Below are 27,876 nucleotides of genomic sequence, written 5' to 3' on the forward strand. Positions count from 1 at the left end.
ACCCTTAGGCATCTGAAAATACAGCCATGAGGAAAAATATATTGTTATTTTCTCTATGTATTTCAAATGTATGTAAGCTGTTTTTCCCTATAGAATTTATTCTCTATTTCTTAGATCTACTCATGCTGCTACATATGAAAATGTTTTACTTTTTATTGCTGTATTGCATTCCATTTTATGTAAAACACCACACATTCTGATTATCCATTTCCCCAGAGACAGATATCAAGGCTCTCTCTAACTTCCTGCTAACACAAATAATGCTTTAATATTATCTTCATAAATACCCCTTGCAATATATTGAGTCATAAGAACTACATTTATATAACCAAAAATGCATTTCCCAGGGGTATCTGGTCTGCACCCACAGTTCTTGAAAACAATGCAGTCTTAAAGGTGGAATGGGTGTCTTGTCATATTAATAAGAGACTTTTGGACCCCACCCAAGGGCAGGGGCTGGAGGCTGAATCAGGCAATAGCCAATCATTTAGGCAATCATGACTATGCAAGTCCTCACAAAAAGCCTGAGAAGAGCTTATCGCTCTCTTGGATCCGGCTTCTCTGTTGCAGACAGTGCTATATTTGGAGAACCAGAATCCTCCCACATGCCACCAAGCCAGACCCAAACTCCACGAGAATAGAAGCTCTTTTATTTGGGGGCTTGCCCTATGTATCCCTTCATCCGGCTATTAACTTGTATACTTTACAGTATCCAATCTAAAAGTATATATTAAAGAGTAAACATAAGTGTTTTCCTGAGTTCTGTGAGCTGCTCTAACAAATTAATAGAAGCTCAGGGGGAGGGCTTGGGACTCTTCAATCTGTAGCCAGTATGTCAGAAGCACAGGTAAACTGCCTGGGGCTTGTGACTGGCATCTGGAGTTGGGGGAGGAGAGCATCTTGTAGGATGGAGCCCTTAATCTGGAGAATCTGCTGCTGTCTCCAGGCAGATAGTATCAGAATTGAGTTTTCAGACATCCTGCTGGTGTTCAAGAATTGCTTGGTGCTATGTGTGGGAGGACACCCTCCTCCCCACTCATACATTGGAATTGGTCCAAGAATCTGAAAGGAGTTATACTATTACTGCTGTGTATAACACTATTATTGCTGTATATGAAAAAACATACCACACCCACAAGGACTTGTACAGCATATACACTCAGATGTGAGAATGATGTATATAGAATATGTGAATAATTAATTTCACTAAGTATTATTACTTTACTCTCCTACTAATAGTGCATGAAATTTCTTATTTCTGCTTATTCCAACCTGTATTTGGTATTAGCTGACTTTAGAACTTTACCAGTACTATGTTGATTTAATTTGAATTCCTCTGATTTAGGTGAAGCTAAACAACTCCTTATGTACTTATTGGCTATTTAGGATTCCTCCTCCATGAATTGTTTTTTTATATTCCTTTTCAACTTTTGTTTCCTTGTGGATTTTAGTCGTTCCCCATATGTTTTATATGTTAATTACTTTTCAGTTTTAAATTTTGATAACATCTTCTAACCTGCCACCAGTTAAGTTGGTCTATCATGTCTTCTTTGTATAGACATACTTAATTTTAACATGATCACATCCATTGATTTCCACCATCCACACTTAAGGTTTGTACATTTTGAGTCTTGTGTAAACATCCTTTCCTAGTCCAAGTTGATAAATAAAGCCTCATATAAATATTATAAACTTCAACTACATATTTATTGTATAATCTTAATATATATATAATTTTATTGTATATTTTATTTACACATTGCCTTAGAGTTAGGTTACACTGAAGAAAATACACACATGTCAAATAAGACCATGACAGCATGTTTGGCATCATTAACCATGAGGGAAGTGCAAACGCAATCCGCAAGGAATCATCACTACACAGCTGTCAGAAAGGCTACAATAAAACATGGCACCACCAGATGCTACTGTGGGTGTGTGGAACCTGAATCACTGATCCAGAGCTGGTGAAAATGTGAAATGGCACAGCCACTCTGGAAAACAGGTTGACAGTTTCTGAAGAAACAAAACATACAACGACCATATGGCCTGGCAATCACACTTCTGAGCATTTAGCCCAGAGGAAAGCAGACATGTTTACAGAAAAACCTGTACACAAATGTTTATGACAGCTTTATTTCTAATGGGCCAAAACTGGATGGTTTGGTCCCAGAGTCTTTCAACAGTTGTTTAAACAAACTGATACATCCATATCAGGAGCATCACTAAGAGATACCAAGAAATGAACTAATAATACCTACAACAATCCAGAGGATACTCCAATTATGCTGAATTGAAAAGAACAAGTCAAGAAAGTTTACATATTATATGATACCATTTACATAAGATTGTGGAAATGGCAAAATTACACAAGTGGAGAACAAATTAGGTTTGCCATGGATTAAAGAAATGGTAGAGGTGGGAAGGAGTCTGGGAGGCTGTAAAAGGGTCCTAGAAAGGATCTTGTGGTGATGCAAATGTTCTGGCTCTTGTCTGTATCAGTGTTAATATGCTAGTAAGAAACTGTTCTGTAATTCAGAAAGAGATTGTCATGGGGAAACTGGGTAAAAGGTTGATTAATCTTTTTGTATTATTTCCTACAGCTACATGTCAGTGTTCAGTTTTCTGAAAATAAAAAGATAGATTTAAAAAAATTCAAAAGATGGAAGCACAGTCATGGAAACAAGTACGGCAGTTTGTCAGTTATGACATGAGCCTTAGAACTTTGACATCATAATGGCCAGAGAGCTTGACTACTGGAATCCACAGGCTTACTTCAGGTACTTCAGTGCTCAGCTAAGCACTGTAGACACTCTTGGTTTTCAGTGCCAAGAAGTGACGAACAAAGGATGTTCTCGTCAATCAAAAAGCGCCGAGATGGTCATTCAAGGCCTCAGAGCATAAGGTACTCTTCTAATACATACTTTCGGGCATCAAAGCAGACTGGCAGTCACGGGAAGTGTTCTCTTCTGTTTTCTCTAAAATATATGAACTAATTCTCAACTTCAGAGCTGGATTCATGAAAAGCTACTCATGTTCCTGAAGCTTCATACTGCTGAGCATGAGAGAGCAGGCTTTACATTCTGGGGAAGACAGTTTTCCTGGCTTCATGGGAGAAAACAAACCCCCAGTAGGTCTGTGAAATCCTGCCCTGCTTATGAAAGAATTTTTGTGGTCTGTTCAGTTGGGTTGCCGTCCCTATCCCGGCCAGAGTCCTGCTAGAGCCTAGTCATGGCTCAGGCAAGTACTAGCTAAGCACTTACTTGGGTTTAGAAAGGTTTTGATGTTCCCAGTATTATTTGCTGATCTTTGAGAAATCTGAACAATGACTTAGATAAAACTGAGGTTAGTTTTCTAGAATCCTCCATTATAGAGATTTTTATGTTAACATGAAACCGAATGGTAATTACTTCTTCACAAATCTCCTTATCATTTGATATTGCCACAAATTGTCCCTTTTCTTTTTCCTATCTTTTTCTTTTTTTATTTAACATCTCGTTGTAATGCCCTTGGCCTCTTGGATCTCTCCTTCCTAACAGCTTGTCATCGGCTCTGCTTTCTTCTTTTCCCCAACCCTAGAGTCGGCCTGCTCCAGGGCTTCGTCCTGGAAACTCTTCTCCAACTGCTGATACTTTTAAGGGATCAGCATATTTCTACTTCATTCTTTTTATGCTATTGGGGAAAATATCAAACCATTAGCCCCAATTATTCACGTATAATTTGATTTCTGAAATCATAGTGCACTATCAAAGACATTTACAATGAGGAACAAAATATTCTGTTTATTTCTTATGATGCTGTTATACTTCATAATACTCTCTTACGCTTTATAGTAGCTCTAGATCATACACAATACTATTTTAAGGTGGGGGGGGAAAGGTAGTTTAAGAGAGTTATTTCCCATAAGTAACCTCCCTAAGTAACCTCATCTCTTTCAATACATTTCTGTAACTTGGCGACCCTAAATTAGAGCAATCAACCCATTTTGGGGGTCGAGACTAATTTTTAGTGCTGTGTCAACCTTGGCAGATAGCATAAAAAATGTTACTGTGTATTTGGACTGTGACTAGCTGCTTTTGGTGTTTGATATGTTGCAAGAAAAGCCCTTCTGTTGAGGTGGACACCCACAGTGAAGCGACTACATCATGCGAGGGCCCCCTGCTGCTTCATGACGATGTGGAACTCAGGAGAGGCGGGAGGAGACAGCAGCGGCACCTCTCCCTGTTCAGCAATGCCTTGCTTGTGTCTAACACCGAGTATGCGGACACCACTTGTTCTCCTCATTACCATAAATTCACTAACCCTTTTACTAATCAACTGTAATGAAAATGTTAATGAAATGCCTTTAAAAGTAACAAAGTATATTGAAAATATTAACAACATAGATTGATTTGAAAATAAGCAAATAGGTAACTCATCCTACTATTTTGGGTTATTATTGAATTTGATTAGGTACAGCAATTTGGCCAAAGAGGACCAGCCCAAAAGCATTTCCCTGGACATCTTCACGGAGGACATCAAGAAGTGTACCTCTGTAAGTGCTTTTAAGACCAACAATTAAATTTCAAGTTTCTGATGTAGGCGGAATCAGAGACACAGCGAGCTCGGGGGGATGGGAGGGAGAAAGGAAGAGTGGAGGAGAGAGTATTTAGAAAGTGCCATGTTGGGAAAATGTATTTTTGTGTATATAAAAAGTGAGTCCTAGGTGATACGAAGAAAGGGGAATCCATAATAGGTACAGTGCTTAAGCATGGAAAGAGCATGACATATTAATGCCCATAACGTGTCTCAAGATCCTTCAAATAGCAACTATAGTGGCTTCTTGTAATTAAGTGATTTTTTATTTTCCTATTAGAATTAAACATTTTTTCCAGATGTCACTACTTACAGAGTGGTTTGGGTTGTTTCTATAGTTTTTATTCCCTATGATGTTTTATTTGTAGTAATTGTAATCTTACAGGAAAGCTGCAAAAACATAGTATAAACAATACTCCATATGCCCTTTACCTACATTCATCTATTTAGTAATATTTTTTTCCATATGCTTTATTATTTATTTTCTCTTTCTCTCTGTATCCGTATGTGTATGTGTATAGCTATGTTTGAGGGCATACACTCACCACAGCCCTTCATCCTTAAATATTAAGTATGTCCTAAGAGTAAAGATATTCCGTTATTTAACCACCATACGGTCATCACCTCAGGAAATTTAACATTTAATCTACTTTGTTGACCCATTCTGTCAGCTGACCTCAATAGTATCATCTTTCCACTACAGGATCCACTCAAGGGCCAGGTATTACATTCAGTTTCTATGTGAAAGGCAGACTTGTTTTGAAAGTCTTTCATTCTGAGAAATGTCTGGATTGAATTGAGCTGAGAGGATGATACTTTTAAGGGATCAGCATATTTCTACTTCATTCTTTTTATGCTATTGAGGAAAATATCAAACCATTAGCCCCAATTATTCATGCATAATTTGATTTCTGAAATTATAGTGCACTATCAAAGACATTTACAATGAGGAACAAAATATTCTGTTTATTTCTTATGATACTGTTATACTTCATAATACTCTGTTACGCTTTATAGTAGCTCTAGATCATACACAATACTATTTTAAGGTGGGGGGAAAAGGTAGTTTAAGAGAGTTATTTCCCATACAGTAGCAGAACTCATGCTGCCTCTGAGTGGCACATACATGCATTAGTTGAGGGATACGAGACTAGACAATCCTCCTGTAGCAAAGGCACAATCTTGTCTCTGCCTGTTTTGATTTCCATTGTGCCTGTGGGTTACATTCAGAATTTTTCATGGAAAATCACCTTGAAATTTTAAAAAATGAACTTCATTTACACACACTTTACACAAAATAAACATTTTTAATGTGCTTCATTCATTCCCAAAGACCCAAGTTTCCCTCTCATACTGTTTCACTTCATCCTGGAGAAACTTCCCTTAGCATTTCTTGAGAACATCTTGTACCAACAGTTTTTCTTTATTTCTTTTATCTGACAATGTCTGATTTTCACTCACGCTCTCAAAAGTTTCATGTACATTAGAGCCTTTGATATTGTCCACAGGTCCCTCAGGTTCTATTAATTTTTTTCAATCTTGGTTTCTCTCTTTCTTTTTCAGACTGGATCATTTCTCTTACCTATTTTTAAATCACTGACTTTTACGCTTGTCATCTTCATTTTGTAATTTAGCCCATCCGATAAATTTTCTTTCAAATATTTTACCCATAAAAACGTGTTATTTTTAAACATTTTGAGTTTCTATGCTGAGATTCCTATATTTTTAATTAATAGCATATTTTCATTGATATCATCAAACATAATTATAATAGTTGTTTTGGCTAATAATTTGAACACCTAGACACTTCAAGGCTGGCCTGAAGTCTTGAGAATTGATCACATCTTTCTGGTTCTTTATAGACCATGTTAACACTTAGGTCAAAAGGGAAAAACAGGTCATATTTGTTTTTCAAATTGTTTGATAAAATAGTTTTTTTTTTTCAACCTATTTTCATACAAAGACTCTACTGGAATGTATCTGTTCGGGAGAAGAGACAACATGCAGGAAGAAATACATACAACCCTGTAATTATTATTTTGAACACAGTATGTTCCATATGCTGTGAAAAGCCATTTACTGTCTTACAGGCCAGATAAATGAGGGAGTGATTGCCAGCATTTCAAAACAGATTAGTGTTTTTGTTTTTTTTACCTTACAAGCAATGTCATGGGAGAGTTTTTAAATTGTATTGGAGAGTTTTTGGACATCTTTGAAAATAGAACTGTTACAAAAGTTTTTTAAAAATAAAAAAAAAAAACTTAAATCCCAAGCTAAAACACACTGTTTGAATACTTCTATAAAAATTTAGCACAGTGCTGTTAACTCTACTTCTGGGTTCTGAAACATTTATTCATAATCCTTAGTGCTACAAGTAATTTGAAATCCATGAATGCTTTTGTTAACACAAGTCCCATTATCAAACAATTTTCAGGGCCATGTGGCATATCAAGCAATTGAACTGAAATCAAAAAGAAAAAGAATACAATGAAAAGAAAAATAATAGGCTAAAAAGGGTTTCTTTTAACTTTGTTTTTAATTTTTAAGGCCCACGAGTGTCCATTTACACAGTTTTCTTTCAGTCCTTTATCAGATGACACGGGCCTCATCGTCTGATAATATTATAATGTTATGTTGTGCATAGTAAATGTTCCTTAAATATCTTTTGAAATTCAGATAGTTTGATAGATACCATCTCAGTATCCCATTAATCCCTTTTAGGTAATTTTCTGTAAACTGTCCTGCTTTTATGAGCAGTTCCTCAGTGTGAAAAATGATAGAAAGCTAGTATAAATACTTGTTCACAGTCAGATTTGGCAACGGAACTCCAATTTCTAACATTTTCAGTATCATTTGCTAGACTCATTGGTTTGTCTCAACAGTATTTCAACAGTGAAAATCTTAGTACTCATGTCATCTGATGGAGAGAAAGTACACTATTTTTTAATGTCTTTATATATTAAAGACATTTCATGTTCTTATTCTGTTCTTACTGAAGCTGAGTATATAACTGCAAAGAAACAAAGCCATACTATAAAAACACAACGCAGTAAGAAAGAAAAGCATCCAGTTCCTCCTTTTTCAACTGCTCCCCCCTCCATTATGTTCACAGCCTGAGGATGTTGAGGAGAAGCCCATGTGCCCTCTCAGAGTTCTCAGTCTTTCTCTTTCTTAATGAAGCTGTTACGTTTTATGTGCCACAAATCCTCTAAGAGAAATACATATTTTACTGAAATGCTTCCTACTACCTTCATGCTATATAAAGGAATGGAAACAAATTGTAATCAGGGTTTGCTTTACATGTGCTTTATTTTCTCATTGCTTGAAAACAAGTTTTGACTTTAGAATATGGATAATAATTTGCCAATAATTATTTGCTCAGCTGGTTTAAATTTTTTAATTCATGGCCATTTTCTTATTTCTTTTTTACAGCCTGTAACTATAACTGTGAAAACCTCAGACACAGTCAAGGATGTCATTCACATGTGCCTACAAGTGCTAGGAGTAACTGTAAGTTACCTGCAAGCTATTTTTAGTTAAAAACCAAATTTGGTTTTGCAAGCTCATGTGTGTGTGTTCACCCATCATAAAATAGCTCATTATTGTAGATGCCAAAGCCTTATTTCTCCCCCAAATGTAGAAATTGGAGGTAGCAAAGCTATGTTATTAGCCTATACATGGGTACTATTCCTGTATCCCCAACTTAATTTTGTGCAAATTGAAAGTCATAGCATTAAATTGGGCTATAATTTTAGAGGGCTAATCACATTGCATATTTATTAAAAATAATATAAACAAAGAATATACATAAGACAACTCATAAGACTCTAAATATTTCTTCCTCTATGGGGCTACTCTTTCTGAATCTTCTTTCCTGATCCCTCCTCTCCCATCCCTGTTTACCTTGGTCATCACCCGAGGACTCAGTCTAGGTAACATGCATCTCAAATGGCATAGATGATCGACATATAGAGATCACCTGGCTAAAAGCTACATCCCCTTGATGCAGGTCCTCAGAATGAGATAAGCTAATGCCTTGTTCATACAAGTAAAGGAGGCGAGGGTTGAATAAGACCCCAGTCTGGGGATATCTGTATATGCATCACTTTCATCTTGTTTTCTTTTAAATGTCACGTCCCTCATTTAGATGGGGCTAGAGTGAGCTGCTGAAATTTTTGTTTGGTGAAAGAGATGGGTATGTTTCAGGGTGAGGTTTTGTAAGGGAAGAGATATCAGATGGACAGAGCTGAAGGAAGCATTTGCAATGCACAGTTTCTTATATAAAATTCTCTGTAAATGGGAAATGTCCTGTTATTGTGTGACAGAATTACAAAATTGTAATTTAAGTTTTATTTGACCCAATGGTACAATAAAGCCCCTTAAAAACTCTAGGCAACCAGAATTTGCACAAGAAATTAAGGATTTCTATACAAATGGAACTTAATAATATGCATAAAGTAAAATTGAATATAGGCATTGAGTAAAACACATATTATATTGATTTCTAACCTATATGATATGTATGCCCTGAATAATAAAAAAATCTTGGAAGAGAGCAGCTGTTTTCAGGGATGAAGTTGGGGAGACTGATTAATGATACAACTAATTTCACTTTATGTTTGTGATTTTCCTTTGCTTAAGGCGATCAATCTCAACTAGGCAAGAAAAAATTTCTATTTTAATGAAAAACAGGTTATTTGGCTACATATGCATGCTTGATTTAAAGGATTCCAACATCGTGTTTCCAATCCCTACTTTAAAATACTTTTATTGGCTCTCAATTCCTTTTTGCAATGATTTTGAGCAGATTGAGCTGTGTGTGTGTGTGTGTGTGTGTGTGTGAGAGAGAGAGAGAGAGAGAGAGAGAGAGAAATAGAGGGAGAGAGAGAGAGAGAGAGAGGGAGAGAGAGACAGAGAGACAGAGAGAGAGAGAGAGAGAGAGAGAGAGAGATTGCTTCCATGCTTGGGACCCTTCTTCATGTGGGTAAGGCCATGATTTTAATCAGGAGTACAGGCAAGCATAATAACTATGATCAACTCCATTTCAAACATTTTTTGATTCATTGTCTCCTGAAGGATTCTTTGAAAGAGTTCAGCAGTCTTTCTAATTTAGACTTGTTTGTTTCAAGTGGGAATGCTGGTGTTACTGCAGGGACTAACTGCTTTCTGCATCTGACCTGTGCTCTAGGTTAGAGTCCATGTCCATTCAGTCCCTAAAGGGGGGCTTGTCCGCACCAAAGCCAGTGGGCTGACTTCACGCTGCCATCTGCTCAAGGCCTCTTGGGCATTTCTCTCCTTCTGCTCAGGGTTGCTGAGCTCATGATGCCTTTCAGGTTTTACTTTGCTCAGGAATAATCATGGCACTGTGTGTGGCTTTCTGGAGGATGTGCTTGTCTGGGCAGGGACATTTGAAAGCAAAAACCAACATTCTCCAAGGAGTCTGGAGACAACACGAGGCAGGACTCTTGAGATTAGCCTTTTACTCCTTAGTGATGGGGGCATAAGAATGTTTTCTTGTGCCACAAACCACCCACAAAGTGAGGGACTGACTGCCTTGTGGTGCTATAGATCCTTGGCCTTTATCAAAGGGACAAGAATCTGGGATGGTCACTGGGGGACAAAAGGTGACTGAAGTCAGCATTGTTAACTCAGAAACTGTAGCTACCCCCCATGGAACAAATAGCATTTATACTGGACTCAATTCTTTCTTTCTGGAAACAACTAAACTGCTAAGGAAATGTGTTCTTCAAGTACTACTGTGAAAGATTCATGGTGAAACATTCTTTTTGTCCCCAAGGGCTCTGAGGATAACTACGAGCTGTGGGTCACTTCTGAGAAGGAAAAAACCCTACATCCACTCATTGGTAAGTGTCAGGGAAAATGTATGATGAGGTTGGTGGGGTTCAAAATTCTAACTCTAAAATCTCAAGTTAATGGCTCTTTGGTCTTAAGTTTAAATACCTGTCAAACTGAAAATCTCACACAGTGTTCATTGATGTCGTTAGTATTCAAGTCTTGAATTCCTCTGTTCCACTTCCTGACTATTAAATAGCCTCTAATTTGTGAGCATCTTCTAAAACCCAGTCATGTCTCTGAATCCAAATCCAAACATTTATCATCTGCTCTGTGCCCAGAATTTTTCTCAGTGGCCTAAAGAAAATGAGATGATCACATTTAGATTCCTCAAGTCGTCACTTGACTGAGCCACACGTACTTTGCTGTGTCTCAGGCTGAGTTTACCAGCATTGTTCCCAAGGTTATTGATACAGAGCTTACACCTCTCCTAAAATAGTTATTACAAGTCAGCTCAAAATAGTAATTCTTGGATCAGTAAATTTGTTCACTGTGGAAATGGAAATAGATTAAAATAAACACATGCACAGGATCTGTGAGAGACCTTGCAATACAGTAATGGTGACAATGACTTTTGCTAGAAATCTTCAAGCATTTCCTCTTAGATAATTATTAATTTTTAATCTTTCCAACAATCCATTGGCTATTATTCTTTCTCCAGTGAATCAAAGAATATTTTCAAGTGATCTGGATAATCTAAAGAACCAAGTTTTCTCTATGAAATATATACTCCCCAACTTAGAATACAAAGAGTCACCAGGTGCATAGCTGAGGACAGCGTGCCCACTTGCTTCATTTTTTTCAGTTAGTAAGAAATCAGCAATAAAGTGAAAAACATGAAATACCGGTACATGCATTTTAATAAAATGCATTCACTGAGATAAAGCAATATAGATGATAACTTTTAAGCTTAGACCATCACGTACCACAGCTGGCTCTAAGAGCCTGTCCATTCCTGATGGTCGCTTAGCAGCCATTCGGAATACTTTTCCTAGCATGCTGTAAATTCTCAATTGTGGACTAACTGTTCCTGGCTATACTCGTGATTTCATTGTATTTTATTGCTGTCACAGAAGCTTCTTCTGCCTTAAAAGATGGAAGTCACTGTGATTGTTGTGCTAAACAGAGTACTGACATTGCATGTGCACCAGATGAAAAGGAAAACAAGAGCTGCTCAAGTGACATTCAATAATACCTGTGAACTGAAAGAAAGGGAACTTTCATTCTATCCTTGAAAAATGAAATCCAGGTCATGAGCCCAAAGTTTTGAGATTTCTACTGAGAGGAAGCAACTTAGAGCATGAAAGAGCAAAACAAAACTCTTGCCCGGCAACTCCCCATGATTTTGGGTGCAGTTTTCCACTCTGTGAACAAGCGTTTTGCACTCTGCTTCTGGGTCCCCAACACAGGGTGCATCCTTCCATCTGACCATTGGCAGGAGCCTCCAGGGGGTGGGGTGGGGTTGGGGTGGGGGAAGCATAAAGGCTCCCTGCTGCTCTTGAGTAGCCCTTGGTTTAGAACTGACAAAAGCAAATATAAATTCTGTTTGTTAAGCTGACACCTTGAGTGAGAGAACAGTGATCATAGCAATTCTTAACATATACAATTATTTGAAATGATTAACTACCGATGTTTACTATATTTACTTTGATCCTTATAAGCAAGTGTTTGAAGCATGGATGTAAGGTTCCAAGGGGCAATCTGCCTGAGCCTTACACATCTAGTTGGTGTCAAGACAGAAACTGCGGGGGCCTTTAATAGTCTCAGATGGAAGCACAGCACAAGTCAACATGGTGCGCTGCCCTGATGGGGCTGTGCATTCCAAGCAAAGCACCATGTTTAAGCTTATTCTCTTTCCAAACCCTTGCTTGGGCACCTGCTTTCTGCAGGGGTTCCCCAGGTGAGTGAATATGATGCTGACTCAGAGGCACAGCATTCTTTCTCCAGAAGCCCCGGAATGGCAGCACACCCCAGTATGCTGCACATGCTCATGGTAAGGTAGGTTTGTATCCTACCCACCACCATCAGCCGAAATCTATATTTAGATTTTTCTCCATGCAGGCAATGAACATCCTTACGGACTCAAAATGAGCCACCTTCCTGATCCGTTGGTGCCCCAGGAACTGCAGGATGCTATCTTTCCTTTCATCCTGAAGCCCAGGCGGCTTCCCAGGAACCAACAAAGTAGAGGTGAGCCCCCTCCCTTCCTGCACCGGCTTTTTCTTGGCTGATGTCCACACTCCTGAAAAGAAACTCAGGACATAGAGTTGATTCTTCTCCATGAGGGGGTGGGGAGGCAGTACATGCAAGAACCTAACAATGAACCAATAACCCAAAATAAACCTCAGAGACACCCAATGCATTGCTAGGAGGGGTTTTTTCCCCTTCATTCCTCTAGGTAGACAGTCTCTCCCTTCTCTGTGACCCCAGAGCATTTCCAACATTCAGTTATGTTATGATCATCACTTGTGTCTTAATTAGAGCATGAGCTTCATATGTCCGGGGAATATATTTTCCCCATCACAGGGTTTTCTCCAGTATCTCAGGCCATCACAAGAAGTAATCAGATGATGGCCTGCTCAGAGAAACCTAGAATGAAAGAATTCAGGGGGAGCAAAGAATTATGGGACTTACCGACTTTAGATACGGTGGAGTAGCCTTGGCATTCTACTTAGAATTGAACTCTCAGTGCTACACACACAAGGAGCTCACTCCCATCTCCTTCACACCCATGTGGAGGCTACAACTGGATAGAAATTTAGGGATGGGGCTTATTATTCTTTCTTGCTACGATTTTTATGTCTGCCCTGCCAAAATGCTCCCAATGATGTGTCCTTCTCGGAAGACACTGTGCTATTAATCTGAGAAGTATTTGAGCCAGAAAACAGTTTCTACTCACAGCATTTTTAACATTATGATTGTTATCCTATAAGAACAATGATTCAAAAATTTGCTTTTTAAATGTTCATACCTTAATTCCACCGTGAGGAACCACTAAACCACATCATACCACAACCATATAAAAATGCTGCATTCCTAAAATTTAGCTGCTTCTATCATTCTCACATACTCATGGCCATAGCATATATTTCTAGTAGCCACAAGGGCAACATGAACTCTACGACCAAATAGCATACATTACAAATGGTCCAGCTAAGCCGAAAAATATTTTTAAGAAAGTTCACGACATAGTGTCTCCTTTGCTTTATGTCTGTGCTCATAGAGTAGCTAGAATATATAGCTTTGTATCAAGTGATACAGCATTGTTCTTATGAAAACTGAAGCTTTATCACAGAGTACATCAGATAGTTCTAGAAATAACAAAACCAGGTTACAAGTAGGGAAACCAGGTCACATACAACTCCACCTACATATGCACATGTAGGGTAAGCATGTGTATGTCCTGACAAACAGGATCCTCCTGCTGGATTGAAGAACGTATTTGTGTTCTTCCTTCTCTCCCTTTAAAATGGTCGGGGTGTGCATCTCAGGGCAGGAAGAAAGACCCTAATTAGGCGGAGTGGTGGCATTATTCCTTCACAACCACATAGCTTCTGGAAGCCGAAAGAGCAACTGGAGAATGGGGGTGGGGTCTGCTGTGGGTGTCAAGGCTGCCTTAGGCCTCAGAGTGAAGGAAGTTACTTTTATCGAGGCCGAGTGAGCCCCGACTGGTGCCAAGCTGTATGTTACATTCTTTAGTCCACCAGTAAGATACATGGCTTCATTTATGTTAAAGTTGAGCAAATTGAAGCTCAGAGACTCTTGAGTAGCTTCCCCAACTAAGTGGGAAACCAGGAGCCTTTTGGTTATGTGATCCTGGTCTCGCTGACCCAGCATCACAAGCACTGCCCCCTGTAGGTTCACGGGGCAGTGCACTCACTCACTACGTCCGCGAAAAGCCAAGTGGATGGGCATTTGGGGATATTTGGTGAAATGTTACTCGACTAGACGTTTATCTTTCTACAACTCGACTCCACTGTTGACGTCTTTAAAGCATTCAGTTTTGTAAGTAGGTGGTTTAAGCAAACATTCAGGTGCCTTATTACAAAAACATTCATAGCTGTGTCGTGGGAACGTTGAAACAGTCACCTTTTCTTTGTAAAGCTCTTTGTCAGTAGTGCCCTGAGCTGTTGGGCAATTAGACATCATACCTAGGCAGCTTGGTGGGGTTTCAGGAAAATTGGCCACCTGGGATCCTGCGGGTAATACAGCCGCACGTAATGCCTAGTTCCAAGGACCCTGACAACAAAAGTCATCCATGGAGCTGCCTGAGGGTTGTGGCCCCCCAGAGCATAGGACCGGAGGCCGGCTGAAGAGTGGGGTTGAGCAGTTGGTGTCAGGAAGGGCAGACCCTTTGGACAGGAGAAAGGGGACCACAGTTGGTCACTTGGAAAGCCCAACAGGAAATCTCAGAGTCACAGGAGACTTCCAATGGAGGTCGATGAAGCCCACACTCTGCCTGACTTGAATACCAAATTTTCTTAGCTTTTAAAATGGGCTCTGACACTGAAATCCACGGCACATGGCTAATACCTAGAAACCTGAACAGCTACAGGTTGTTTCATGAAGCAGGGATGCAGGTAGTAGACGCCTCTAAAAGGACTGACCCTGACTTCAACTATGATATGGGGGAAGGTTCAACTACGAAATGGGGCAGAACAACACATTAGCACCACAAGGATGCTATTGGCCAATTTCATAATGTGGGAAATTCCAAAAGGCCACTGACTCGGTTTCCTTTTCTTCTCGCCATTGGAACAAGTGTGATGTGCAGTGGCACTTGTGGAAATAAGGTGAAGTGAATTAAACTACTAGTAATGATCATCCCACTTCTTCCTTAGATTCCTGGTGGAGGAGATTCAAAAAGGGTGTGGTCGCACACCTGGCCTGTTGGACGGGCTCTGGCAATTGACAGGAAAAACCCGACTGGGTAGAACACCACGGCGCATTGCTCCTCAACGAGTCTTTCATCTTTACCTGTGGACACACTTTCCAAAGGACCTACATTATGATGTACCAACAATTTTTCCCAGTGTCTGGGTATTTTCCAACACTTCTGGATCCTCATTTCACCCTTTTGCACTATTGCACGCTCTGGGAGGCTGACCTGCAGAGCCCTTGTACCTTCCCGTGTGTTCAGCCAATAACACCTAAGTCAGAGTAGTTTTACCACTTGCTCCTTTCCTGCTAGGTTCTGGTGCTGGCTTCCTTCAGGCCGCAACTGGTCTGACAGCTGGAGTATATTTTATACTTTGTTAAAAGGGCCTAGGAAGTATATATTTTTAATTACCGAGTAAGATGAGGATTAATGGTAATTTTAAAATAAATCTTAAACATGACTTTAAAAAGATTTTGATTACTGTGGTGAACAATATACATTGACTTTGAAAGAGATCACATTAAAGTTTTATCTGGAGATTTTTCCCAAAATATTGTTTAAATTTCGCTATTCCCAGAAAATACTGAATTACATTTTTTAAAAAAAGCTTTCCTACTTTATATACTTTGGCTGTTCTTTGGTGCTTTCAGAGACTAGACAATTATTATTGAGAATAGCGGAAAAGGATTTCCATAACTTAAACATATAAAAAAGATCATTGGCAAGCATTTAGTATTTGTTACTGATGCTCCTTCTTTTCTCCTCAGTGTACTCTTCCAAAAAAAGCCATGAATTTTTGGAAATAGAGGAGACTACAGAAGCAAAGTTGATTAAACAAAAATTGATATTACTCCCTTACCCTCTACACCACGTATCTGAACTCATCACATTCTTAAGAGGCAAATAAACCAGACTGACCACTACGCTTTATCCTTAACAGAAATATGTATAAATTTGAAAAAGACTCAGGCCCCCTAGGTGCAGCTGCTGTGACTAATCATTACAAAGGCTTCCCCCTTGTTAGGCACCTAGATTGGTTTACCCTTCAGGCCATTCACCTTAGTTAAGATGTAAGAGGAGGATGAGGAATTTGCATATCCTTTATGAGGTGGGACTTGGGTTTTGGGAACTCAGTGTGGTTTTCTGGCACATCAAGTTTGGGGAAAAACTACATATGGAAGTATTGGGAAATGTATTGTCTTAAAGCCATCCATGCTTAGGTATTTTGGAAAGCTGGTATAGACTCAGAGGTTGATGAGTATGTACTCACCATGCTACACTGTGCTTCTAAATATTGGGAGGGATGCAAAAAGCTTATAAAAATATTAAATTCTCAAGTTCCTGCTTCACAAAAGCTCAGTTACCACAGCATAAGGATGAAATCTATTCCTACTGTCCTTTTGAAAAATATAATACAGAGAATGTAATGTTTTAAACTAAAAAAGGGGAGCAACCAGAGGAGTCAATCCATGTCACCCTACCATATTTCTCAGGCTCAAAGTTCGTGTGGCCCTCCATCGCTCCCTTAATTCTCTGTCCAGCTATCTGTGTGCTGATGTACTTACTGCGCTTGCTGGGGCAGCATGCCTTCCTTAGGTTTTAGAATGGAGCGTGGATCAATGAGCCCCTTATCCTGATCTCTTCTAGGGCATATTCTCAACTCTCCAAGACTGAGTCCACAAAACCTAAATGTTGTAGACCCATCTCTTTTGTTCATAGGCTGTGAGAAAATGCATTAGAGAAACATAAAGAAAGCTCTTCTTTTTGCCACCCTGAAGTACTTAATGAGCACCAACTATACTCAAAGCACTATGAAAATCCTGCCTAATTATCAGTTCTTTAAAACGCAGATGTATTTTAACCTAATTGCTTTTATTGCGTTGATGAGCTGTTAAGGAAAGTTGGCATGTTTCAGAGGTTCAAGGTTGTAACTCTAGGGAGAGGAAATCCTGGGGCAAAGTACCTCTAAAACCAAAATCAGTCAAAGGGACAAATGAAGTTTAAAACCTTTTTCATTACTTACAAACTGCAGTCCGGGGGCCCTCTCTTTCTTGCTCAGGCAAAAGCAAACAAGACTTGCCCCGAAGGTCTCACGTTCAGATAAGCCCTTGGATGCCCAGGTAATTACCCATTGATATGGAGATGAACGACTCTCCACCCCTGAGGAACTCCTTTTCATATGAAGATGCACTAAAGCCAGGCAAGATATTCTGGAAATATTACAATTTTACCCACAGGCCACCCCTCCAGAAATCTCGCCTTACAATCTACTCATTTCCCCTCTTCTGCAGTGGTCCCTGGGTGAGAACTGGACTGTCGTGACCAGACTAATGATATACAATAGCAACAGCAATAAAATAATGATAATCCTCAAGCTGGAGGATTCAGCTAGGTTCAAAGTCTTATATAGATTAAGTCCATAGCTCCCCCATGCCATGGGCAGGCAGTCGCTGAAGAGGTAGAGGGTTCAGAGCAATGATCACGTGGCAGCTGCAGCCAGGAGGCACATCCAGGCCACAGGGACTGTAGAAGAAAATAACTTTAAGGGCAGTAAGACACATGTTTTAATGACGCCAGCACAGCCAAATTCTTGTCCATCAGGTAGGATACACGCAAGGGAGTGGTCCTGTGATAAAACAGTGGCAGGAATGGAATCTCATTCTCGTCTAGTATACCAGACTTTAAGACCCCTCACTGTGGGAGTTACAGATGGATCAATACATAGGGCTATGGGAGGACTATGCACTGGTTATAAAGATAAAACAAAACTTCCCCATAAGATGCTAGTACCTCCTGGACATTTTGAGAACACTATCTTGATATTTGTGGGCCAATCTGCTATTACTCCTTGAACACACATTGAGACCAGCTTCCAGGCCTTTTCTTCAAGTTGCCGGATGGGCCAGCCATCGCTGGTCCATCTTTTGGAATGTTCAGGGCCATGTCCATATAACAGTATCTCCAGGGTTTAATGCAGTGCGGGTTGACAGCAGGATGTTGCTCTCCTGGGACAAATGAAGTTTAAATATCCTGGCTTCAATATCTCTTCTTTGGTTTGCACACACAATTGTACAGGAAAGCCAGCAATATGTGTTTGCATGTCCACAGGGATCAAGGCTCCTTTCTGATTCCTACTCAAACGCTGTGGTACTGTCCATAGGCAAACTGACCAGCCCCATAGACTATTGCTGCCCAACTTCACACCAGATTTCAACAAACCATTGTCCCTCTCTATCATGCCTGCCCCAGTAGGGTTATATAGTACATGAAATTTCCACTTTATTCCAATTGCTGCACCCATCCTTGTAATGCATGTCCAGTAAAGTGGGTGCCTTGATCACTCCCAATCACCTGCGGATAGCCATAGGCTGCAACGAGACGCCCTAGTTCCCCCTCCCGGTGGTTTGCTGATCTGCACGACATGAAGGAAAAGCAACCAATAGTCCAGTAGCCGTGTCCACACAAGTCATGGCATACTGATATCCTTCTGATATGGGCAGAGGCTCAATATAGCTTATCTGCCACCTGACAAAGGGTATCGATCCCCTTAATATTGTCCCATGATCCTCCGGACTCGGTGTAGGTTCTTCTCAGAGCACACAGGCACTCCTTCCGGGCTCTGTTGACTTCTTCAAAGGTCAATGGCAAGCTCCACCGATGGGCTACAGACCACACTGTCTTCTGTCCTGCATGCAACCAATGCAGATGCAACCATTGGGCTACATCAGAAGCAGGCTTTCCTTCTAGTCAATGCACCTGGGCCAAGGTGTCTGATTCATCATTGCCCGGGAATGCCAAAGGCAAATGGCCAGTCACATGATATACGGTAACTGTCTCAGTCTGACCAGAGGCCCACAGGTCTTGCCACAACTCTTGCCCCCAAAGGGGATAATATCCAACCATCCAGTTGGCATGGTACCATGTCGGTAGCCACAGGTCGAGCCCCAATAGGCAGCCCAGCTGTCAGTGCAGACGACTATGGGGGAAGGCTCCTAGGTGATCATGAGCGACTCTGCCCACAACTCAGCCCACTGGCTCTTCTTCCCCTCTCCAACCTCCATCCATATGGTCTCAGTCTAAATGGAAAGTGACAGCCCTCCACTTTGGGGGCTGCCCATGACCACAGCTTTCTGTATAACAAGCATCTTCAGGTATAGGGGCTTTTCCCTCCTGATAAGGACTCTCAGCTACCAATGGCTCAAAAGCAACTTCTTCCTGTTTTCCATTGGTATAGGCCACTGGCCCCAATAAGCACTGGAGTTCTCCACTTAATGGGGCTGGCAGAGAGGGCACAGTGCTGGTGTAAATATGTGCCCCATTAGGCCAGTGTAGGCATCAGTGCCATGCCACTCCGTGGCTTTTGGTTCCAGTCTTGAACCCACCCTGCGATGGGATAGGTAGTTATTACCTTGATTGGAGCTGCTACAGTGATGGGCTCCACAGCCAGCAAGGCATGGCACACAGCAGGCAGTTGCCTCTCTTATAAAGGTGTACTGGACCTCTGCTCCTTTCCATAGTTGGGACCAGAAACCAGCAGGTTAGCATGTGCATTCAAGCTGTGGCCAAAGACGCCATCCATAACCATCTTTGGTTACATGAACATCTAGCTCACAGGGCCTTGATGAGTCCATCACATTCAAGGCCTGCACGGCCTTGACTGCCTGCTTAGCAGCAGTAAAAGCAGCTGCACATGTCTCATCCCAGTCCCACCGGATGCCCTTTCATACCAACCGGCATAAGGCCTTCAGAATTTGTGCCAAGTGCGGGATAAACACTCTCCAGTAGCCTCAAAGACCTAAAAGCTCTTGTAAGACGCAACAGGGGTAGGGGTGGGGAAAGCCTGGACCTTGTCTATGATTGCTTCAGGAATAACTCTAGTTTTACCGAACCAGACAACCCCCAAGAATTTCACAGACAAACCAGGTCCCTGAACCTTGGGGCTGTACACAGCCCATCCTTTCTCCTGTAGATGTTGCAATAGCCTAGGAACTGCCTCTTCTAAATCTGATACAGTATCATATGTGAGCATAATATCGTCAATACAGCCACACCGTTTGCAGTTTCTCCCATGTGGCCATGTCCTGAGCGACCAGTCCATGACAGATGGTGGTACATTGGAGGTATCCCTGTGGAAGGACAGTGAAATCCACTGCCAGTCTTCCCACACGAAGGCAAACTATTCCTGGCTCTCCGGTGGTATGTCAATAGAGAAGAAAGCATTAGCAAGGTCTACTACATAATGATATGTTCCCAGCTCATGGCTGAGGGTGTCCAGAATGTCTGCTATAGAGGGGACAGCAGCATGCAAAGGGGGTGTGACTTTATTCAATTCCCTGTAGTCTATGGTCATACACCAGGAACCATCTGGCTTTTTCATTGGCCACACTGGGGATATTCTGGAAATATTACAATTTTACCCACACAGGTATATTTTACCATCTTTGATGGGTACAGTCCACATTCAAAAATTCCAGATCTAAATTAGGATATATTTTAATTGTACACCATTCCAAACCTCTTCAATCCGTCACTAGGATACATTGCCACCAGGTGGAGGGGAATGCCTTCGTTTCATGAACTGAGCTACTTGGCAAAAACTCATATTGGTAATTATTTTATTTGGTTTTCATTGTAATCTCGACTCAATGGAGAACAGTATTGATAATGTGTTAATTCATAATTCTTAACAATAGCTAATAAAATTCCTCTCCCCTTCTGTATCTCCATGGGATTATAATTACACATCATTGTAACTCCAAACATTTTGTACTCGTACGGTGCACTGACTGCAAGAGTGTGGTCTCTGGGGTTCCTAAAGACTCTTTCAGAGGTTTCACAATGTCAAGAATATTTTCTTAATAATGATAAGATATTATCTGCCTTCATCACTCTCATGTTGTCACAAGTGTACATACAGTAGAGTTTTCCCGAGGTTACAGGACATGAGATAAAATTACTCTGACATTAAAGCAATGCTCTGTTATTGTATGTTTGTATTTTAAATTTGCTCCGTAGCCAATGTGGTAAATATTGATAGACAAAAGGGAGACAGGGACTGTGAACTTAGACAGAGGAGGGTTAGGCCCCCGCAAAAGGCCAGGCAAGACAATCACAGTCAGAGCAATGTAACTACATGCAAAGAAACCCCACTACCAAAACTCCATGTTAAACATTAAGCTCTAGAGTCATTCTTCAGTGAGATCAGTTAATATTCCCCAGATAAAGTATCTTGGCATAGCCTGTGTTTTTATTATGCTAATCATTTGTAAACATGTGTAAGATTCACTTCAGCATGCTAAAAGGCCCAGGCCTATATGCTGTTTTTCCTCCATCAGACCTGATCAGGTGATTAGCCACGTGGGCAATTAATAGTGGCAAGCAAGCCCAGCCATAAACAGCACAGTAAAAGCAAGAAAGATTCCATCTTAGACTGCCTTTTAAACTCTTCAGCAAACAGACAATAACTCAGCCCACCTTGAGGGCAGGGCAGGCAGTCTTGACTGATGATTGTTATGCTCCCAGACCAAGAAAAGCTGATATTCTGGGCAAGAAATATGCAGTAAATTTCTTATGTTAACTTTTCACAATTACCTGGAGGACTGATGAGAAAACTCACGTAATGTCTCATCAAGGATGAACATTCTAAGACAACAGGTCCACACCCCTAAGCTCTTTATCACGTTCCCGAAAATCCTCAACTGCCTATAAAGCCCAGAGACAACGCACAACAATGGGTTCTCTTGTCCCCTCCTCATGTCAGCCAGGAGCTCGGTCTTCTCACTTTATATCTAAATTAAAGTCTCTCCCTCACTCTTCCACCTTGAGTGCTTGCTAAGTTCATTCTTCAACTCCTCAAACAAGAACGCTGGCACCATGAGGAGTACTAAAAAAAAACATTCTCTGGGATCCTCAGTAATTTTTGAGAGTCTTAAAGAAGTACTGATACCAAAATAATTTGAGATTTTCTATTCGAGTTACACAGCTAGAATTAAATGTTTATGTATTTTTCTCTCTCCTGAGGACAGGGATCTTGTCATATTCATCTTTGGAAGCAGTCTCATTGAAAACCTTGCACTAACTGTACATACTTGATACTCCCTAAGAGTATACTGAAAAACAAATTACCAATAGCTAAAACATGTTATTAGAATGAAACAGGTATTAATGGAGATGCTACACATTTTTTTAAGTTTACCCATTAAAATTAAATAACAAAATACTCAAATATGTCTTTAGGCAAAAGCTTAAACCAAATATATTTTGGTCCCTCTCTCTCCAGTCTTTCACTATATTATTGAATACAGTTGTCTTCTCTCCAAAATTCAAACATTAAAAAAGATATTTTTCACATATGTTAGAATATATTTCCTACATATAACCTTACAATATGTCTTCTTCCTCAGACATCAGTTCTCAGTTTCTATTCTAAAATTCTACTTTGTCACTTTTTAAAACTTTAAACACAATATAGCACTTTGCTGGTGAATATGACCTTGATGTCCTATAAACTATCTTTAATGCAAACTTTTTTTTCAGTTAGCATACTTTAACATGGAGCATCATATTTTGATCACCCTTCTTTTCCCTTTAAATGTTACAAGGGTTTTACACAAATTTAAGTAGAACTACTAGAATCACTATGAGTTCTAATGTAAATAAGTTAGGAACTATCAAAAGTGAACAGGAAGTCATGCTTTATTATGCATTGAGGACATAAGAAGTGTTTAAAATATCTAAAACAAGGACATCCTTATAACACAGTATCATGTGAAATTGATCACTTGAAAAAGCAATTAGATGATATGAACAATCAGCATAATGAGAACAGACTTTCAAACATAGGCAAATACAATTTGCTCTGAGAAAACCTCTAAGCAGCAGCACAGCCAAGGAGGAACAGCCTTTTCAGGCTCCAAACCTACTTTCAGAAGAGGGTTGGGGATGACTCCTGACCATTCTAGGTACAAATCTTCATTGAAATTATCAGCTGGTTTCACTCAATTCTTTTATCTAAAATACTTAAAAGGAATTCTTTACTTGGACTCCTGAGTTAAAACACTGATAGTGACTGAATCCAAGCTACGGAATGAGAAAAACATACAATAAACTTTTCAAGAGTATGATTAAGTACAGGCGAAAATCTTATAAAAAATGTTGTGTACTTCTGCCAGTTCCTTCCATTCTTTCAAGCTAAGGAACAAGTTATTATACTCTCAACTTAAGGTGGGGGATAAGAAAACATTTTCTAAATCAAAGAAACCCTTTTACTTATTTTTTTATTACCCAGGGGTTTTACTGTAAATTAATTTCCTCTATATTCCACACTATTCATATTTCTTGATACTTCCTAGAATTATGTTGTTGTTGTTTAAATCAGGAATTGAAATAAGTACCAAGTATTCTTAGATTATTCAACTGCAGTTGTTTTAAGTTTCAGTTTTTGGTAAAGATTCTCCATAAGCAATTTCTGTAGCTCTTGAGGTTTGTTCTTAGTTGTATAGAATTTAGTGAGCTTCCCACCCAGGGTGTGCTATAAGGTCTTGCTGTTTTCTATATGTAACAAAACAGCAAAGCATATTGCCTGAAAATGGCTAAAGATTTTGTCATTTTTACATTAAAACCTGTGAGGTGTTCGTGGATAGAAAATGCTGGGCACAGTCTTTCTTTCCTGAGTAGAAGCAAACCTCCTACAGTAGGCAGCTGATGACGGGGTTCCCAGCTGGACTCCCTGTGAGCCCCTTCAGTGACTACTGCTTTTCTCCCTGCTCTGTAAAAAACAGAGGGCAGACCTGGCGTACTTCCTCAACTTATTTGTGGGAAGCAAAATTCTAGTACTGATAATAAAGGCAGACTTACGACTGTTTATTAACCAAATTTTTTAACTTCTCTACTCTCTGTATTTATGATTAACAGTAATCCTGTAATTGTAGTACCCCTTTACAATACCCAAATTCACCCATGGGCAGAAGCAGGAATGAATCAGAAAGGCACTGTTTAAAAGTCAGGTGCTCTTTACCTTGCCCATTCTCTTCAAACCATCTTATTGCTGTGTGACAGTGAAGTCTGACTGAAGATTTGCATTTCCTCGAATCTCCTTCCATTTCCCTACTTTAGCCCTAAGCATCAAGAAACCACCCCAGATGTGATTTAGCGGAGTGGCCCAAAGTTAGAGTAAGCAAGCCCAGCAGTTGTCTCCCTGAGAGGAAGGAGGAACGGAGAGCAGACATTCCACCCTCAAACTGCAAATCACTCCTCATTCCTTCCCTATGAGTGTTCTCAGTAAGTTATTGGAAGGATGAACTGTCCAAATTCAAAGAGACAGGATGGGAAGGCACTAAAGAAGGATAAAACAAGCCATACGTGAATTAACAGAGATAATAAAGGCTGCTGACTGACTTGATGATATACTTTTGCTGTTTCAGTGTGGAGCTCTTTACGGGGAAGAAAATAAACCATTCTAACAAAATACTATGTGAACTCACTTAATAGAAATGATGATGATGACGATAATCACAAAGATGGTGATGATAAAGGATGGTCTAACTCTGGTGGGAAAATACTTTCCCAGCCCAGGGCAAATTACCTTTGAAACCAGAATCAGTCAAAGGGATAAATAAATTGGAAGGAACGCATTTATTGCTTACAAGCCATTGTGCACTTCTCTCTGGTGTCTCCCATGACCCACTGCTAAAAGGGAACCCACGCAATCTCTCCGGTCCAGCTATGCCCTAGCTCTGCATGTAAACACCTACTGATATGGAGATAGACGAAGGCCAGGTGAGAGACTCCGGAAATATTACAATTTTACCCATAGATGCTTAATATAATTAAAGTACTTTTTATCAGAGAGTTAAGTTACATACCTATGTCCACAAACAGAATTTTTCTTTTCCCTATCCTTCATCTATTTCTGAGTTCTTGAGTATATTTATTTATTTGTTCAAAGCAATAAATAATGAGTTTATTTTACATGCAAGGTTATTAAATATGGAATACAAATAGGTAAAATGATTTTTATGAAAATACTTTCCTGGCTGTAACATGTTATATAAATGTGTATTAGTATTATTTACAACCAAAAAGATTTATGTGCTTTTAACACAGTGAACTTTACTCCTCTTTTCGGCTTAGGTTGTTCTGGTTCATAGGCAGATACTGATGTTATCTGTATCGCTGGGGAAGATGATAGCATCTTCAGAGAGTGATACTGGCAGATACCACAGGCAGATACCGATGACCAGAAAGTCTCTGGAGTAAGGCTGCCATTACGAGAGCCCATTCCTGAGTGGACTGAAGCTAATAGTAACAAAAGGGAGTGCAACATCTCTGAAACCAAATGTCATGGTGTAATTTTTCCCTACACATATGTATAACATTAAAAGTATTATACACAGCAGTAACAGCAGTGTGACTTCATTTGGGTACCCAGACCCCATTCCAATGTGTGTGGGTCTGTGGGAGGGGGTCTTCCCACATGTATTTACACCAAGCAATTCTTGAACACCAGCAGGGTGTCGGATAAGTTAACTCAACTCTGATGCTATCTGCCTGGAAGACAGCACCAGATTCCCAGTTTACAGGCTCCGTCCTACAAGACTGCCCTCCACCCCCAACTCCAGACACCGGTGACAAGGCCCAGGCAAGCTCCCTGTGCTTCTGACCTACTGGCTACAGACTGTGGAGTTTCCCACAACCTGCCCCTCAGGTTCCATTAATTTGCTAGAGCGGCTCACAAAACTCAGGAAAACACATTTACCAGTTTAATAAAGATATCATAAAAGATACAAGTTAGCAGCCAGATGAAGAGAGCCATAAGGCGAGGTCCCAAATAAAGGAGCTTCTATCCTCGCGGAGTTTGGGATCTGGCTCAGTGGCACGTGGACGTGTTCTGGTTCCTCAAGCACAGGAGCAGGATCCAACCGAGCAGAGCACAGAGAGTGAGAGCTCCTCTCATGGGTTCTGTGAGGGCTTCACTGCATAGTCATGATTGACTAAATTATTGGCCATTGGCTGATTCAGCTTCCAGCCCCTGCCCTAGGGTGGGGGTCTAAAAGTCTCTCATTAACATGACAAACCACCTGTTTTGCCTTTAAGACTCCTGGTGTTTGCAGGAAATGTGGATGAAGATCAAATACACCTGGAAAATATATATTTGGTCATAAGTACAACCAAATATATATTTCTTACAACTCATTCTATCACAGAAAGAATCACACACATAGGCAAGAATGAAATCTCTTGAGTATCATCTATGAGTATCAAATCCAGCTCTCTAGAATACCCAACTCTTGTCTAAAGAGCAAGGTATAACAGAAGAGACCAGAGAATTGGGAATAGATTGGTATGCATTACTACAGGTCTGAGATTTTACCCGATTACCAGTTAGGAAGGTCACCTGAACCTATTTCATGAACACTGGTAGAAGATTTGGGACTCCTGAGTCAGGAATAAAGGACTTTTTTATTCAGCCCAGAAAGCAGCAGGGGCATCTGCTTCCCTTGCTTTGCGAGTCCTAATATGGTGATGTGCAGGAGGGCTCCGATGGGTGCTCTCATACACAGGAGGTGGTGTTACCGGGGAAAAACACTGATGTTGCAGAACCCACCATTTTATAGCAAGAAGTAAGCAAGCCTGCCCTTTGTCTGAGAGAGAACATACTTCATTCCTCAAGGTGTTCCCTGAAAATAAAAGCCCTAAGAATGCTCCAGGTCAAAAGTAGTGATGACTTTGCATTCATGGTACACCCATGATGCATGTGAGAAGCTGTGAGAAGCATGAGAGAGTCATGAGACATATCTCTCAACAAGTACTCAGAACACATCAGGCCACACTGTGTCAGTACAAAGCAAAAGGACACTAGAATCCTACTTTTTGGTACCACTGGCTAGAGGATTTGCTGATGACTTAAAACAGTCATCTTTCAACCCAAGCTGGATATTAGAATTGGACCATTTTAATTCCACATCCTAGAGATTCTGATTAAATTGGTGTGTCCTGTGGTTTGCCATGACTATTTTTAAAAAGTGATGCTAATGTACAAAGTTGAGACTCGCCATCTGACGGCTCACGTGGGGTTCAAGTACGTGTTTCCATCTTTTCCAATGAGAAGAATCACGTATGGCAATGGTTCTCAAGCTTTAACATGGATTAGATTCATTTGCAGGAATCTAAAACACAGATTACTAGGTTCCAAGATGACACTTTCTGAGTCAGTATGTGTAGGATGAGGCCTGAGAATCTGTAATTTCAATAAGTTCCCTGGTGATGCTAATGCTTCTGGTCTGGAACCACCCTTTGAGAACCACTGATTTAGAGCAGTGTCTTTCAAGCTTGTATAACACCTGGAATTCTTATTAAACTCAGATTTTGATTTAGGAAGTCTAGGCTGGATTCCTTGAGTCTACATTTCTAACAAGCTGCCAGATGATGCTAGCTAGTGTTGCTGGTATACAGTCCACATTTTGAATAGCAAGGATATGGGGTTCCATACCATATCCTTTAGCAACCTTCACCCTGTAGTTTTACTACATCCAACCTCTCTCATCTCATTCCATATTTTAGCCAACCTA

At 40.3% G+C, this 27,876-nt stretch overlaps 2 protein-coding genes across 4 annotated transcripts in view; one reads left to right on the forward strand and one right to left on the reverse strand.

Annotated features, from left to right (window-relative positions):
- The window catches only part of MCUB (mitochondrial calcium uniporter dominant negative subunit beta), a 144,888-nt gene that overhangs the window by 113,389 nt on the left and 3,623 nt on the right, over positions 1–27,876 (reverse strand). The gene's annotated exons all lie outside the window — the stretch shown is intronic.
- Positions 2,355–15,778, forward strand: LOC140849577 (rho GTPase-activating protein 20-like). 2 transcript variants are annotated; one of them, XM_073237194.1, is made up of 7 exons: positions 2,355–2,905; positions 3,010–4,256; positions 4,453–4,534; positions 8,008–8,085; positions 10,373–10,439; positions 12,490–12,618; positions 15,270–15,778. In XM_073237194.1, exons 2-7 carry the CDS (start codon positions 4,042–4,044, stop codon positions 15,338–15,340), a joined length of 642 nt encoding a protein of 213 aa, XP_073093295.1. In that variant the 5' UTR covers positions 2,355–2,905; positions 3,010–4,041; the 3' UTR covers positions 15,341–15,778. The 2 variants fall into 2 exon arrangements, with proteins under 2 accessions (XP_073093295.1, XP_073093296.1); XM_073237195.1 differs by lacking the exon at positions 3,010–4,256 and having other exon boundaries at positions 2,358–2,905.

The sequence above is a fragment of the Manis javanica genome, chromosome 5 (genome assembly GCF_040802235.1).
Source record: "Manis javanica isolate MJ-LG chromosome 5, MJ_LKY, whole genome shotgun sequence".
Lineage (NCBI taxonomy): Eukaryota > Metazoa > Chordata > Mammalia > Pholidota > Manidae > Manis > Manis javanica.

Bases quoted from the DNA above. Each gene is read 5' to 3' on its own strand.
- LOC140849577 (XM_073237194.1), top strand. From the start codon at position 4,042: ATGTTACTGTGTATTTGGACTGTGACTAGCTGCTTTTGGTGTTTGATA. The intron at 4,257-4,452 runs GTATGCGGACAC...GAATTTGATTAG, and splicing joins TTGCTTGTGTCTAACACCGA to GTACAGCAATTTGGCCAAAG. The intron at 12,619-15,269 runs GTGAGCCCCCTC...CTTCTTCCTTAG, and splicing joins CAGGAACCAACAAAGTAGAG to ATTCCTGGTGGAGGAGATTC.